The sequence below is a fragment of the Pseudochaenichthys georgianus genome, chromosome 15 (assembly GCF_902827115.2).
Source record: "Pseudochaenichthys georgianus chromosome 15, fPseGeo1.2, whole genome shotgun sequence".
NCBI classification, from domain to species: domain Eukaryota; kingdom Metazoa; phylum Chordata; class Actinopteri; order Perciformes; family Channichthyidae; genus Pseudochaenichthys; species Pseudochaenichthys georgianus.
In genome coordinates this window covers 792,921-809,702 of record NC_047517.1, presented here as the reverse complement: position 1 = coordinate 809,702, position 16,782 = coordinate 792,921, and the positions used below count along the sequence as shown (strand labels likewise).

The following is a 16,782-nucleotide window of genomic DNA, read 5'->3' as shown; positions in this document are numbered from 1 at the left end:
AGACCCTTTACGCGATGGCAGAGCGAACAGGTACAGGCAGGGCCCATAATGATAGCCCTATAGTTTAAATCTACTACCCACACATGAACATATGGAAATGGGTTACTATTTAAAAAAATAAATGTATTTATAAATGTATTTAGGAACCTATCCATGTGATTTTTAGTGGGGGTCAACCTCAAATCCTCTATGGGGGTCCAGGGGCATGCCCCCCCCCCGGTAAGATTTTATTTTTTATTTTGGAGTTAAATGCATCAATCTGGTGCATTTTGAGGGGAAGATAAAGAGACTAGATCTATGGAAACACCTAGTGCTGCGTACCTGGACTCACATTCAGGTTCAGGTCCGGACTCAAGTCCAGAGGTTCAGGTTCAGGTCCGGACTTATAAGTCCGGACCTGAACCTGACCTGAATGTAAAAAAAACACTTTTTGCCACTTAGTCTACAAATGACTTATGACAGCAGTGAACTACTACAAAGTTCAAACATTTATTTCATTTACCAAACTAAAGTAACCAAACAGTCCCTGAGCTGACTGAGCCTACATCCCTAAAGCTTTGCTGAAAGGTAGAGTGTAGAGTAGACTATACGCATTACACTGTTACACACCTACTATACAGTATACACTGTAGTGACTGTACAGTCAGAGTGTACTGTACTGTCTGTACACCATGTATTTTCTACAACTCTACATGTGTACATTATACAGTACATACTACATACATAGTGATGTACATACACACTGTTAGAAATTAAAATCAATGTTGATATGGCGTAATTTTGAATTAAATACACTATTTAATTTAAATCAGTTTTATTCTGAAAACACCGAAAGTTCACACTATTAACTTAATACTTTTATTCTGAAAATTATTCACTTCCGGTTAGCATTAGCATGTGGCGAAATGTTACGTTTTCAAACTGTGAATCGAAGGTGAAATCACATGTGATGTTGTACACTGAGCACACTGGGATTAGCACTCATTTATTGACGCTGAATAACGTTTATCAGGGAATGTTTAAATAACCACAAACACCAGAATATACGTAAGTGCTAGTTTTTTTGCGAGTCCAAGTACCGGTTCCCGACGTTCCGGTTTTAACCGGACTTGAACCGAAACTTTTTACAAGTCCAGTACCGGTTCGGCGTACCGGTACGCAGCACTAGAAACACCTATATTGAACTGAACTGTATACATTTCAATAATCATAAAATCATGGCCATAACCAATAACATACCATTTCCAATATGAAAAAAACACTGAAACTTGTTTGTTTATTTTATTTTTGGTTCATTTATAGTTGTGAGTGTGTCTGTGCTCCTGAATCAGCCTCTCCTGTCTCCCTCCTCTCCCACTGCTCCTCTTTGAGGCAGCAGCAAAGACTAGTTTTCTCTCAACAAGTTTTAAAAGTGTATGTTACCTTTTTTCACCCAGTTAACTTTTTATTTATTTATTCATGCATATTTTACTAATCACATTACATTTCATTTAGCTGACGCTTTTTTCCAAAGCGACTTATAATGACCGATCACAGGACATCCTCCCTGGAGTAACTAAGGGCTAAGTGCCTTACTCAAGGGCACACTAGTGGTGGTGTTCCTGGCGGGATTTGAACTCACAGCCTTCCGATCTTCAGCCCACCTCACTATCCATTAGACCAATCACTACCCTCTCAAATGGAAATATGTGTTTACATAAATGGTGACCACACCGTTTGAGACCCACTGAGAACTTAGACTAAGTTAACTATCTAAACACTCAGAGAGTCCTTTACCTCACCTGAGCTGAGCTTATCCCGAGCTTGAATGACACAGAGACCAATCAAGGGCTTTGATTTATGATCTGTATGACAGTGGCCATGTCGGCAGGCCACATCATGTGGACAGCCAGTCACCCTGTGTGAGGCAGGCCACTTAACAGGCCAGAAGGTGGCGAGATCAGTGCAAGGGAGCGAGGGATCATTGTCACGGACGAATAAAATAAAAATAAAAAAAACAAACAAAAAAAAACCTAATTGGGTCGAGAAATATACTTGGGCGGCCGTTAATATACCTGGGCGGGCGGCCCGCCCAAGTATAGTCTATGTGTGGGAAACCCTGCTTATACAGAGTGTATTAATGGGGCCAATTTAGATTTAAATCTTTTTAAAAATTCTACTGGGAATCCATCAGGGCCAGGAGCTTTTTTATTTTGCATGTTATTTATAGCGAGGGAGATCTCATCTGAGGTTAATGGAGAATCAAGTTCTTTTGAAACACCAGGACCTATAGTAGGGAAATTGAGATTGTCAAAGAAAGCGCCCATCTCAGAAGTGTCGGATGGCGATTCAGACTTGTATAGAGAAGAATAGAATGAGCCAAAGACTGAGTTAATGGTACTAGGATCGGTATGCACCGTGCCTGATGAATCTTTTATCTGGAGGATTATGCGTGAGGCTGCCTGACGACGCAATTGGTGGGCCAAAAGGCGGCTCGCCTTATCACCATGCTCATAATACGTTGAACGTGAGCGTAAAAGAAGGCGCTCTGCATCAGTAGTTGTTATGAGATCAAATTCCGTCTGTAATTCAACTCGATCTTTGTGTAAATTGGGAGAGAGACAAATGGCTAATTGCTGATCTATTTTTTTTATCTTGCACGATATATCTTTAATTTTGGCAGAACGAGTTTTATTTAACTGCGCAGAATAAGAGCTGATTTGGCCCCGTTGGTAGGCTTTTAATGATTCCCACAACAGAGAACAAGAGATGGGTTCATTGTCGGTTTGATTGTTTGTAATTAAATCATCAATTGAAGTTGCAATACATTTATTAAATTTGTCATCTGACAACAGCAAAGTAATAAACCTCCACGGCGTTGAGTATCGTGGTTGCGGTGAAATCCAAATATCCAGAGAAAGAGGAGCGTGGTCGGAAATTACAATAGGGTGATATTTAACTAACGACACTTTGGTAATAAGTTTGGCATCAATGAAGAAATAATCAATTCGAGAAAAGGCTTATATGAGAAAAGAAGGAATATTCCTTAATGTGGGGGTTATAGAATCTCCAGGGGTCAACGCAGCCGTTCTTGGAAATGAAGTCAGAAAGAGTTTTTGACATGAGTGATGCGGTCAGCGTTTTAGGAGAAGAACGATCTAGACTGGGATCTACAACGAGGTTCATATCCCCTCCAAATATAAGCAGGTTATTATGCAGTGACGGAAGACATTCAAAAAGCTTGTTCATGAAGTGTGGGTTATCAAAATTTGGGGCATAAATATTGACTAACAATTAGGGCTGTCAAGTTAACGCAAAAAAAAAATTAACGCCACTAAGTATTTTTTTTCCTTGGCCGCCCCGTAGTTTCAGAGCGCATCGAGTTTAAAATGACAGCCCCGCTCCTGCTGCCCGCTTGTGGCAGACCACACTTCCACGCTCACCGGCAGGCACCGACTGGCCATCGGGAGGACCGGGAGGGTGTGTGTATGTGTGGCCCGAGCGAGAGAGAGACCTTACGTGCATTGTTGTTGTTAGCATCTGGTGCTAGCTAGCTGCGCTAACGGATATAAGGAGCTGTTTAAATGAAAACAGAGGAGCGCTCTATCCACACAACTGCACCGAGCACTTGACTTGATGCAGGAAGCAGACAGCGGGACATTGTACGAGAAGTCAGCACACTCAGCACGTGTGTGCGCAACATGATTGCAGCGGCCAGGCAGCTTCCGTTCGAGCATATGCCTTGAGTTGCACATAGCTCCAATGATCCATCGTGCACACACACACACACACACACACACACACACACACACACACACACACACACACACACACACACACACACACACACACACACACACACACACACACACACACACACACACACACACACACACACACACACACACACACACACACACACACACACACACACACACACACACACACACACACACACACACACACACACACACACACACACACCCCTACATCATATTAGTTGCATACTTTGATGGAGATATGGATGGACAACTAGTCCGCTTTTTCAAATCTCCACGCGTCCCTAAACAAGCTGGTTATATTACAGGAAGGAGTCCAGAGCATACAATTAACCGATAACAATAATCTACTTTAATGGTAATAAGACAATGCAATACAATCAAATACAGTACAAAATAAATACAGATCTGTGGGATCCCACATTTACCTGATACTCACGTGAGCCAGCCAGCCAGAGGAAAGAGAGCGGGCACACAGCGTGCTTCCTGTCTAAATACCTCGCTTACAAGAGGAGGAGTTATCTGCGCCTCCCTTCCAGACTTCCGTGATTGGCTGCCCAAATTATCATCAACACCTCACATCTTAAGTTCCCCAATCCCAGTAGCTCAGCTTCATTATCTCCTAGATCTGAATTGACTGCATGTTAACTCCTCACCTTCCCCCCTTCTTCCTTTGTCCTCAAAAAACCACATGTTCACAGGCCCAAAACCAGCTCAGTTTTCTACACAAATCATTTTCCCCTTTTAAGCTTCTTCATAGTTTACACATGAATACATGAATACATACAAATATTTCCTTACAACATGTATTCCAATGGCTGTCAGGGCCCCATTATACAACAGGCAAAGAAACCAAGAAATGACAATGGTAAAATGTCACATCTGGTGATATCGAGTAAAAAGGACAAATTGAACTATTTTCCTCCAATATAAAACCCTGACATTACAAAATGCATGATTTTATACCGGTATGGCGGAGAGATCAAAAGATGTGGTTATAATGGGAGTGGATGGGACATTTTTGTCCCCAAATGACTAATTTGTGAGTTTTGTTTAATCTGATTCTGTGCAAAAACTAATAATCCACCAAAAGAAATGTTGTTGCTAATCTTTGACATATCCAAGACTGTGATAAAAAAAAAGCCGACCCCCCCAACATTTATCATATGGAAAATAACTGCCTTTTGTGCATGTTTTTCATAGAAAATTCATGTTTTCAAACTGGCAGTTAAAGGGTTAAAATCCTGAACATAATTTAACATTTGATATTTTTGATCAGGACTGAGTTTAAAAAAATATTAATCTGTCATTTTAGAGCAGTTTTTGGAAGTGGACATTTTTGTCCCGAATGACTAATGTGTGAGTTTTTTGTTTAATCTGATTTTGTGCAAAAACTAATAATGCAAAAAAAAAAATCAATTTTGTTGCTAATCTTTGACATATCCAAGACTGTTATAAAAAAAAGAGCCAGTTCCCAGATATGTATTTTATGAAAAATAACTAATTTTCTCTGTTTTCACCATGATAAAAAACAGCGGTTTCATGTATTCAAAATGGCACTTAAAGAGTTAAAATCCTGAAAATTATTACATTCTTGGTATTAGTGCTATTAGGGCGGAAGTTGCTTTAAAGATTGAACCCAAAAAAAGTTGTGAAAAAAACCTTTTAATGTAATGTTTTTATCAAAGTCTTTTGCAGTGGACATTTTTGTCTCGAATGACTAATTTGCGTAGTCCAATCGAATGATACCGGAGGGTTAACGCCACTGCTAACAAAACATGATCTATCATTAGCTTGTAGTCTACAGCGATTGAGGCTAGCTTGTTTACAATGTCCTTCTGTGGCCTGCTGTACTGGCCATCCGTCAGACATTCAGAGGCTCAGAGTACCATCTGTTTCTTCAGCAAACAAAAGAAAAGTGAACTCCAAATGATGAGATAACTTTGACATCAGAGGACTCATTGGGATTTCTGTAACAAACTGTAACTGATGATAATAAATGAGTGTCTTAACATTGACCTGAGGAGTTGTGTTTGGCAGTGAGAGCAGTTGAGCGCTTGTTTTCCATTTTAAATGATGAAAGCTTAACATCTGACATCGTTGCTCTCTGGGGAGAGCTGTCCTTTGTAAATGTTGAATGCAGCACATTTTGTTCCTCCTCCATTTGGATCCTCTTCCTTTTTTGTGTACACCTTCCCTCATCTAGTACGTTCTAAACTAGAGTACGCCAGCTCGGTCTGGGACCCCTACACTGATAAAGACAGTGATGCCCTGGAATCAGTACAAAGAAGAGGTGCAAGATTCATTTCTGGAGATTATGAATGGGACAGCAGTGTCACAGAAATGCTCAAGCGGTTGAACTGGGTGGAATTAAGTGAAAGGCGGCGATTGGCTCGTTTGGTTCTCTTCTTCAAGATTGTCCATAACATCTCAGCCATTGATGCATCAATGTACCGAGAGCCAGTTAGAAGAAGTGCAACCCGCAAAGCCAACTCTTTGAACTTTGAGCACATTTTCGCAACTAGTGACACTCTTAAATACTCCTTCTTTCCGAGAACAATCAGAGAGTGGAATTTGCTACCAGAAGAAGCTGTCATCGCAGAAACCGCGGAGTGCTTCCGGCAAATTTTAAGAGACATTTAGCGGGGATCATCCATCCCCCACTGAGCGTGATACCTCTGGGTTCTGCTCAGTATTAATCCAGATCCAGATCTCCTCAGTCCAATAGAAAGACTGCAATGCATATCGCTAGTCGTTGCCTGACTCTAAATCCCTGTCACTATACCTTTGTCTTCCTGGTTATCTGTACATCCGTGTGTAAATGTGATATCTCAGGAATTAATTGATGTAATTTTCTTCATATCAAACATTCAATGAATTTGGAAATAAGTGCATTTTGTTTCAAGGTCAATGTATCCTCACATAATGTTTTGACCATTACTCTAGAATGTATGAAAATGTGCAGATAGGGTTAGTGGCACATTGTGCACGGCCAAGGATTTAAACTGCAACTTGTCTGGCTGGAGAACATTGTAGTTGTGAGCATTTTCTCTCCAGTCTTTCTGTCTACTAACCCAGTGTGTGTTCTCTGCTGCAGGCAGCTGGCACTGATGGCCCTGGCAGTGTCCTGCCTCCACCTGTTTGCTCAGAGTAACTGGACCGGTCCTCCTGTCTCCATCAGTATCTCCGACCTGCTGCCACCGGCCCTGCTCTCCTCTGAGGTACGATGCTGTCTCCTCGTTTGTATCTGTCTCTGATATGATATCTTCGCGTCAAACTAACTCTTAAGTGCTGATAGGTTTGTGTTAATGGAAATGTTACCAAACCATTAATGAAGTCCATGATGGGTAGGTAAGATTTTCAAAACTGAAGTTATTGTACTCGGCCCGAAGAATCTACGAAACAAATTATCTAAAGACATACTAACTATGGATGGCATTAATTTGGCCTCCAGTGAGACTGTAAGGAATCTTGGTGTTATATTTGATCAGGATTGATCCTTTAACGCCCACATAAAATCAATTTCAAGGACCGCCTACTTCCATCTACGTAACATTGCAAAAATCAGGCATATCTTGCCTCAAAACGATGCAGAGAAACTAGTCCATGCATTTGTTACTTCTAGGCTGGATTATTGTAACTCTTTATTATCAGGGAGTACCAAGAAGTCAGTCAAGTCGCTTCAGCTGATTCAAAATGCTGCGGCTCGTGTACTAACTAGAGTTAGGAAAAGGGACCACATTACTCCTGTTCTGGCTGCCTTACACTGGCTCCCTATAGAACACAGGATAGAATTTAAAATTATTCTTCTCGCCTACAAAGCCCTTAATGGGCAGGCGCCATCTTACCTTAAATAACTCATCTGGTGTCGTGGCTGTGGTCCTGGATCATCGGTCCTGGATGGATATCCTCGTGGATTCATCTTCCTATTATACACACATGCATTTCCAAACATCTGGACTACCTATGTTGCAAATGTATTATCTTTTCAATTTACACACGGCATCTATTGCACGTCTGTCCGTCCTGGGAGAGGGATCCCTCCTCTGCTGCTCTCCTGAGGTTTCTCCATGTTCCTTTTAAACTGTGGGTTTTCTCCGGAAGTTTTTCCTTGTACGATGTGAGGGTCTGAGGACAGAGGGTCTGAGGACAGAGGGTCTGAGGACAGAGGGTCTGAGGACAGAGGGTCTGAGGACAGAGGGTCTGAGGACAGAGGGTCTGAGGACAGAGGGTCTAAGGACAGAGGGTCTGAGGACAGAGGGTCTGAGGACAGAGGGTGTCGTATTGTCATACTGATATTCTGTACACACTGTGAAGACCACTGAGACAAATGTAACATTGTGATATTGGGCTCTATAAATAAACATTGAGTGCAAAGTGTGAATAATTATCTATTATTTATATTATTCAATTTAAATGTGCATATCTTTGACTGGCAGCCACAGGCCCTGGTGGATGCGATCCACTCCAGCCTGCTGATAGACGGGGAGTCTGTGTACAGCTTGGTGGCCAACCCCCTCCTCCTCCTGCTGGCCAGGGTTATTCTCACCAAGTGCTCCTCAGAGATGGACAGCCTCCAGGTAAGATTCTCTTCTGTCACCACAAACTCCTCCTGATCAGTTATTTTGTAGGAGTTCTTGTCAACCGTTAGCACTTCAGTCCCTGAACATGTTAGCCTATTTAATGCTGCTGGTGAAGTTGGGATGTGCCCCTGCTTCCTGGTTAAAGTGAGTCTATGCATGTGTTTACGGGAGCAGAGCTACAGTCAATGCAGTGCTGAAGGTTCCATGGAACGGCTTCAATAAGGGTACACCCCGTCTGATGTGTATTCCCCAGGTTTGATAAAGGGGAGAGACCCCCACTGGAGGGAGCATCGGGATTTCAGCATTTGAGCCACAGCCGCACTATTATTAGCTGAGGGGTTAGCAGTTTTCTTACATTACAAGCCCAGCTGGTATCTTTTTTCATACAACACTCATTTCGTTATCTGCATGTTTGTTCATTGCTTATGATGGTAAGATTTTTACATATAATGAGCCAACATTTAGAGAAAATTGTCACCAGCTTTGGCGAGGAAAACAAACCAATCTCGTTTCTTAATAGGTTCCTGCAGTGTGGTTGAAGCCACTTACTAAACTGCGTTAATTGGCTCTTCCTGCCAGTGGTCGCGTTAACCGAATATTTTCCGTCTATGATTTTTAACAATGACAGAAAAATGTGAAAGCAGTACGTCATTTTGACAGATTAGAACAAACTCGGAACAGCGCCGACGTTTCCCCGCAGCGAGGCTCCGGCGCAAACAGTTCACGAGCGTCTGCTCCCCCCCCCCCATTGACAGTTCACGAGCATGCTCTACCTCACACCCAGCCCCCCCCCCCCGCTCAACTACTTGTGTACAGACCCGACGGGTAATAATGGATTATGACGGAAATGTTACGATCCTGTCCTTCAATGAAAAAGTCTAGCGCCCCCCCCCTCTCTCCTGTACCCAACTCTGTTCATCTATATTCCAGCAGTGTCTGGCAGCCACTCATAGTTTGGTGTGAGGGAGAACATATCACTTACATGGCTGCAAGACATTCAGTTATTCTCTCCCTGCCGCTTTGTGTTCTGGTCAGACCAAAAAGCAGCAGGGTGTTTTTAATGTGTGGTCAGCACTGAGTCACAGCACACAGCTCTCTGGTAGTTTGTGACAAAAAGGCCTCGAGCAGCATTTCATAACCCAATCATGTACTTTCAGAGCTGAAGTTGTATTGAAATCATAAGAAAAAGAACACATTTCCATTTTATGATGTACAACATTTTCTATAAATGCCATATACAATGTAATTTTAAAAAGAAGCTCTCTTACAAAATATGTGTCTTGTTGGTTCAAAGCTGTTTACTCGCCTGACAGCTCAGGCTTGTTTTGCCCGTCAGGATTGAACACAATCATAACTGATGGAATGACTTGTGGATTATCAAGATATTTTACAAATGGGATTTGTACCAGAATACATTTCCCAACATTTCCACCACACCTTTATGAGATTAGATAAATACAAATCATAAGCTGTGAGTTGTTGTGTTATTAGCCATGCATTTTTTGCATTAATTAATGTCATTTAATTTGTGAATTGAGAAGTTATCGTTTAAGCCCCGGCCACACAAGGTTGATAATGCAAACGGACTGCAATCGTTATCAAAAAAGTCTTCCGCCCACACGCAACAGGCACCAGAAAACTGGTCCGTTCACACGAGACCGCTCGAAGCGCTGGAGACGCTGTAGTACATGTGCCAGGCCTGTAAGTGGCGCTGTAGTCCTGCCACAAAAGCAGCGAAGAAGACTTCCTGCGCATGGTTGTCCTTCTGTTTATTCTCCGCTGTGGACGCTCTGGCTCTTTTTCTCCCTCCCCGAGGCAAGCGTGTGCTCCTGCTGTAACTCTCTCCGGTAGTCCACCAGCAGATGAGAAACACCCACCTCTCCGCCTCTTCCACGGGACGAGGGAACCGTGCAGCAGAGTTTCAGTTAGATTTTTTATCGCCGGTCAACATGTCCGTTAAAGTTTAAACTTCCGGACAAAATTTGAAAAGTGCCGGTCAGAGGTCTTCTTTGTTATTTATTGAGCTTTAAAACAAATGAATAACGACTCTATATAATAATATAAGAATACAAAACGGAGCCTCTCTTTCCCTCCCCCTCTTCTGACAGCCCAGCAGCTGATCTCTGAGCAGGAGAGGCAGGAGAGGCGGGGCTATTGCTTCAACGTTATCAGGAAATGATCGTATAGGCGTAAACACGGAGCCGGTTGCCCCCCAGAGCGTTCCGTTTGCAGATCTACCCCCCTTGGGACCCGTTATTGTTTTCTGCGTTTCCATGTCGGCCTCGTGTGGCCGAACCGTCTGTCTGATAGAGAACTGTAGCAGATACGACCGTTATCGTCCTCCTGTGGCCGGGGCTTTAGTCTAACATGTTACACTTTTGTGTTATTTCATATTTATTTCAGATGCTGCCCTGGTGGACCCTGCGCTACATCCGCCTGCACCAGCAGATCCTGGAGGCCTGCTCTCCTCAGCTGCTGGACCTGGCCCAGAGCAGCATGAACAGAGGTCTGTGAACACTGTGGTGGACATCCCTGTGCTACAGCTGTAACCGCACGGGGGGGGGGGAAAAAGAGAAACAAATCCCTGTGCTACAGCTGTAACCGCACGGGGGGGGGGGGAAAGAGAAACAAATCCCTGTGCTACAGCTGTAACCGCAAACGTGGGGGGGGGGAAAGAGAAACAAATCCCTGTGCTACAGCTGTAACCGCACGGGGGGGGGAAAGAGAAACAAATCCCTGTGCTACAGCTGTAACCGCACGGGGGGGGGGGAAAGAGAAACAAATCCCTGTGCTACAGCTGTAAACCGCACGGGGGGGGGGGGAAAGGAAGAGAAACAAATCCCTGTGCTACAGCTGTAACCGCACGGGGGGGGGGGGGAAAGGAAGAGAAACAAATCCCTGTGCTACAGCTGTAACCGCACGGGGGGGGGAAAGAGAAACAAATCCCTGTGCTACAGCTGTAACCGCACGGGGGGGGGGGGAAAGAGAAACAAATCCCTGTGCTACAGCTGTAACCGCACGGGGGGGGGAAAGAGAAACAAATCCCTGTGCTACAGCTGTAACCGCACGGGGGGGGGGGGAAAGAGAAACAAATCCCTGTGCTACAGCTGTAACCGCACGGGGGGGGGGGGAAAGAGAAACAAATCCCTGTGCTACAGCTGTAACCGCACGGGGGGGGGGGGGAAAGAGAAACAAATCCCTGTGCTACAGCTGTAACCGCACGGGGGGGGGGAAAGAGAAACAAATCCCTGTGCTACAGCTGTAACCGCACGGGGGGGGGAAAGAGAAACAAATCCCTGTGCTACAGCTGTAACCGCACGGGGGGGGGAAAGAGAAACAAATCCCTGTGCTACAGCTGTAACCGCACGGGGGGGGGGGGAAAGAGAAACAACTCCCTGTGCTACAGCTGTAACCGCACGGGGGGGGGGAAAGGAAGAGAAACAATCCCTGTGCTACAGCTGTAACCGCACGGGGGGGGGGGGGAAAGAAAAAAAAATCCCTGTGCTACAGCTGTAACCGCACGGGGGGGGGGGGAAAGAGAAACAAATCCCTGTGCTACAGCTGTAAACCGCACGGGGGGGGGGGGAAAGAGAAACAAATCCCTGTGCTACAGCTGTAACCGCACGGGGGGGGGGAAAGGAAGAGAAACAAATCCCTGTGCTACAGCTGTAACCGCACGGGGGGGGGGGGAAAGAGAAACAAATCCCTGTGCTACAGCTGTAACCGCACGGGGGGGGGGGGGAAAGAGAAACAAATCCCTGTGCTACAGCTGTAACCGCACGGGGGGGGGAAAGGAAGAGAAACAAATCCCTGTGCTACAGCTGTAACCGCACGGGGGGGGGGGGAAAGAGAAACAAATCCCTGTGCTACAGCTGTAACCGCACGGGGGGGGGGAAAGGAAGAGAAACAAATCCCTGTGCTACAGCTGTAACCGCACGGGGGGGGGGGGGAAAGAGAAACAAATCCCTGTGCATTTGTGATTTGTCCACCGTCTCAAACGTGCCCCGGAAACTGACTATTAAGAAAAAGACACAGTTGTGAAAGTGTCAACGACTGGAAAAAAGATTCAACACTTTTGCACTACGGTATTGGACATTTAATTGAAATGTTATCCACACCTTTTGAAGCATCTCATGGTAGAATTAAAGTACTATTACTGCTTTATGCAAACAAATATGCTGGCGCCATTTCTGCCCAGCCTGTGTCGGACTGTGATCCGTGTGGGTTCAGCGATGATGCGCTGGCTAGAACCTTATTACCGGGTGACCCTTTGTTCTTTTGCTAGAGCCCCCTCTGTTTGAACTCATTTGATATGAAAGCATTATTTCACACAAAGCTGATGTTGGTCCAAATGCTCTCTTAGTTTGATACTGGTTTGTATTTGTGACAAACACATGTGTGGTAGTTACAGGTTCGCCATCAAAGGGGTTAAATGAGGTGTGATATATTGTTTCATTCATCGTTGCCCCGGGCAGTGTGCACAGAATAAGTCGACCATGACAAGCGTCTCGTTGCGTTGGAAGTCTTCTCTATATGCTGACAGTAGATTGGGCTCCCTGTGATGCCAACTGTGGACTTGGGACAAAAGGCACTGAATAACTACATTTGTTTGGAGGCTTTTTTATTTTGATCAGAACAATAGTGTTTGATTAATTGGTTCAGATTTTATTTTGTGCCTCAGTTTGTGAATTTTAAGCTGGTTTCCGTTTTATTGTTGGAGCCAATCAGCAGGGCTTTTGTCAGAGGACATTTGACATGTTTAATGAATGACTGAAGAGCTGTTTTTCCTTGGGAACGCTGCTTGATGTGAGTATATTGATTTAAATGGAAGGGTGTGTTGTTGCAGCCTGTGTGTGATAGTATGTGCAGGCTGCAACACAGCCCAATTCATATTCCTGTGGAGCAGTCGGCTTAGCAATCCTTTTGTATTTCACTTGAAGAGAGGGTTGGGATGTTGTGAAGAGCATGCAGATGTTCCCGCTCTGCACATCGGGCAGCGGCTGCCATGAGGTTTCATGTCACCATTATTGGGACCAAGCATGTTCTCAACATCTTGCAAAAGTACTGATACACAGTTATGTTATTGTTATGATTCTCTCATTTAATGAGCATGTTAACATTCTCACACACACTTTCTATTTTGCATTTGAGTTATTGCAATATATCACATTTAAAAGTTTAGGTTCTTAAAACACAAAATGTAAACTTTATCAGTCCAAAAAAACTAAAAACATTCCAATTATGTGTTTATAAAAATTGCTCAGGAAAGCTTTACATTTCCCAAAGCCAGGACAATATTTAACATGATTGGTCCAGTTTTTACATGATGGGGTTTGTTTCATTCTGGATCAGTTTAGGTGCGGTTTCTTTCAAACACAGCTAGCATAACAACACGTGGTAAGATGACCTTGGTTTGAAGAGTTTTAACAATTATTTACTGTAAAAAACAAAAAACCACTTTGGTACTGGGTCTAGGTGCCCAGGTGGAGGACCTGATTCCGGCTTGGGACCATTTGCCTCATGTCATCCCCTCCGTCCATCCGTCTCAACTGTCTCTCTACCATTAAGGCACTGGTTGCCCAAAAACAAACACACTTGAACACATAGATAATCAAAAACATTTGTAGAATCTCCTATGGTAACAAGAATGTGTGTACAAACCTCTAATCCAGGGGTCGGCAGCCTTTTTGATATGAAGTGCCATTTAAAAAAAAAAATTGTTAACAGCGTGCCAACGATCGAGAATTATCAACGGGGGGGGGGGGGGGGTTGAGAAGCTTGACGCTTGTGAACTATCAGCAGGAGGGCGGGGGAGCCTCACTGCAGGGAAGCAGTGTGTGGACCTGTCAGCGCAACGTATGATGCCGAATTTAACATAATTTAAATAATTGGTTTAAACGGCATAATAATATCCGTTCTGTGATTCTCCAGATATTAGGATCATGCAGAGTGAGATGAGATCGCTGTCCCTTTAAGAGAGAGAGAGAGGGGTGTGGATGGTAGAGCGAGCGTGTGTATGTTTCTGGAAGTGAAACGAGGCAGCAGAAGAACAGAGGTCTGTGATGTATTTTGTGAAACAGAAGAACAGCTAAACGGCCTCCCAAGAAGAGCTCGCCTCTCTGCAGTCATTGAGCTAACGTGGGTTATTGAACCTGAAGTTGTTGCTCCTGCCCTGGGAGACGACAGAGAGTCACCCCCCGTTTCCTCCACTACGGTCTGGGAGCCGACAGGAAGGGTCAACACACAGATGGCCAGTCCGCCCCTTTGTAGCATGTTATTTCGATGAGAGATGAGCAGATCGCCACTGGGCTTTCAACTAAAGACACAGCCACGCACACACTGTGGCATGTGTACGGCTCCTTGTGGGTACTGCACTTTGTGAAGTGCTTCCTCTGCGGTGAGACGATCCGCACCACGGAGGAAAGCGGCAGAAAGTCACCTGGAGTTAAAGAGAGCGGGGCTGCGCTGCGTGCATGGCTTCCTTCTGCGGGTAACGGGGAGACGCACTCTGACGGCGGTCTCGTTCAGGATCCGAAAATACAATTTAAATATTTTGCACACTTATTCCTAGTGTGCCACTGGTTACGGTGCCGCGTGCCAATGCTGAGCAGATATGAGGAGCTGTGAGCTCTGAGGGCTAACCGCTAACGGCTGATGTTGGTTTTGTGTTCGCATTGAAGATGACGTCACGTCACGGCTCCGCCTACACTGCGTTTCTATAGTTACTACCCCAGTTCCTAAACTGTAATGGAAACGCAGCATAAAGTGAGCCTGGCCTACCAAGGCCTAACCATACCGTACTACGCCGTGCGAGGCCCTGCAGTGGAAACGCGCCATAAACGTGCTGAAAATGCTGCATACAGAAAAATAAAGAAGGCCTTTACATATTTGTCTTACTCCAGATAAAAGATAAAACAACTTGCTAAACTACTATGGTACTCAAAAGCCACACTTCTCTTTTCAGAGGTTGGATAATTCTTAGATCTGGTTTTCAGTGTGTTTCTCTTCCCTTGGAGCTCAGACAGAAAGACATTGTCTTTCAGTGTGAAATTGTCGCTGCTCAATATGAACCAGTTGTGTTGCATGTAGATGTGTCTCTCTCTTGGCGATGCCTCATTAATGTTACATGGGCATGGAAGTGTATGATTGTTGATCATGAATGATACGCCTCCTCTCTGCTGGTCTCAGCTCAGGAGGAGCTCTCTTCTCAGACGGTGCCTCAGCAGAACACATGAATACCCAGATCAGATGGATGGAAAGGAAGGAGTCACACAGCAGATGCTGTACCAAGCTTTCATCCCTTCCCATCACCTCCACTCTGTTTGTCTTTCTTATTTGTCACCTCAAGGCCTCGGTGCTTCATGGGGGATGGTGAGACATGTTGCTGTGCTCTGTTCACATGGATGGTGTGTCTATGAATCCATGTTTCCATAGTGATGCATCTCCTCCTTCGTGTGACAGTCAGGCACCTGACCTCCAGCCAGCTCTGGGTGCTGCCTTCACAGCTACATCACCCAGACATTTGTAATCTTTGCAGTGTTAGCAAATCTCTGCTGAAGACCACAATCTACAGACTCTCACAGACTGCCGCCTTTACCTATTCAAGGTTCAAGGTTCTTTATTGTCAAAGTAACATAGCTACAGATACCTCATTCACACCAACGGTGTTTCAGGGCCGGATCGGAGCTGGAGCTTGAAAAGCACCGGGTTTTCCTGTTCACACCGCAGCGGAGCCGCCTCTTAGCTCCGGAATCCGGTTCGTTTCAAGCACCAAAAAATTGTTCGGCTAGAGCAAAAGCACCGCATACGTCACGCTTACGTCGAGGCGGGGGCAGAGACAGGATCAACTCCTGAACAACAACCAAAAGCCCGCGTTGTATCCAGTTTGTACACAACGATGGAGAAACTTAACAAGCAGCAGTGGTCCACTGAAGAGACCAGCTACCTGCTGGGAATCTGGCCTTCCGAAGAGATACAGAGGAAGCTGGAGCACAATCGGCCATTGTTGTTGTTGTTGTCAGCACCGGGTTCGACTGTCTTTCTAGCAGCTCTGTAGCTCCATCCACGAGGAACGTTTCCACGTCAGGTGTTCTGTATGCTAGCAGCAACACACGCAGTTAACTACATGATACAAACATGGGTTAATGATTAGAGGTAACTGAGGTATTTATTTTGTTAAAGTTTCAGCTATTCTGTTTGCAGTTTTCTCATCAGATTATTTAATACGATTTGTTAAAACGTTGTTGTTTCTTTTGATGTGAAATATTATGTATTTAATATAAATAAAAAGCAGTCTTAGTTTTGTTCACAATTTGTTTAGTTAGTTTACATTTTTTTTTTCTCCAAAAGAACCGATAAGACCGGACCGATGAGCGGTATCGATAAAAGTAGTAGTACCATTAAAACCTTAACGATACCCATCCCTAGATGAAGCTGTCTGA

The 16,782-nt window shown here is 44.5% G+C and overlaps 1 protein-coding gene across 1 annotated transcript in view; it reads left to right on the top strand.

Moving 5' to 3' along the window:
• Nucleotides 1–16,782, top strand: part of LOC117459943 (tetratricopeptide repeat protein 27-like) — a 78,474-nt gene that overhangs the window by 6,333 nt on the left and 55,359 nt on the right. Inside the window, exons 2-4 of the mRNA XM_034101113.2 lie at nt 6,856–6,979; nt 8,198–8,338; nt 10,745–10,847. Of these exons, the coding sequence (XP_033957004.1) occupies nt 6,856–6,979; nt 8,198–8,338; nt 10,745–10,847 (368 nt within the window). The remainder of the gene's footprint in view (nt 1–6,855; nt 6,980–8,197; nt 8,339–10,744; nt 10,848–16,782) is intronic.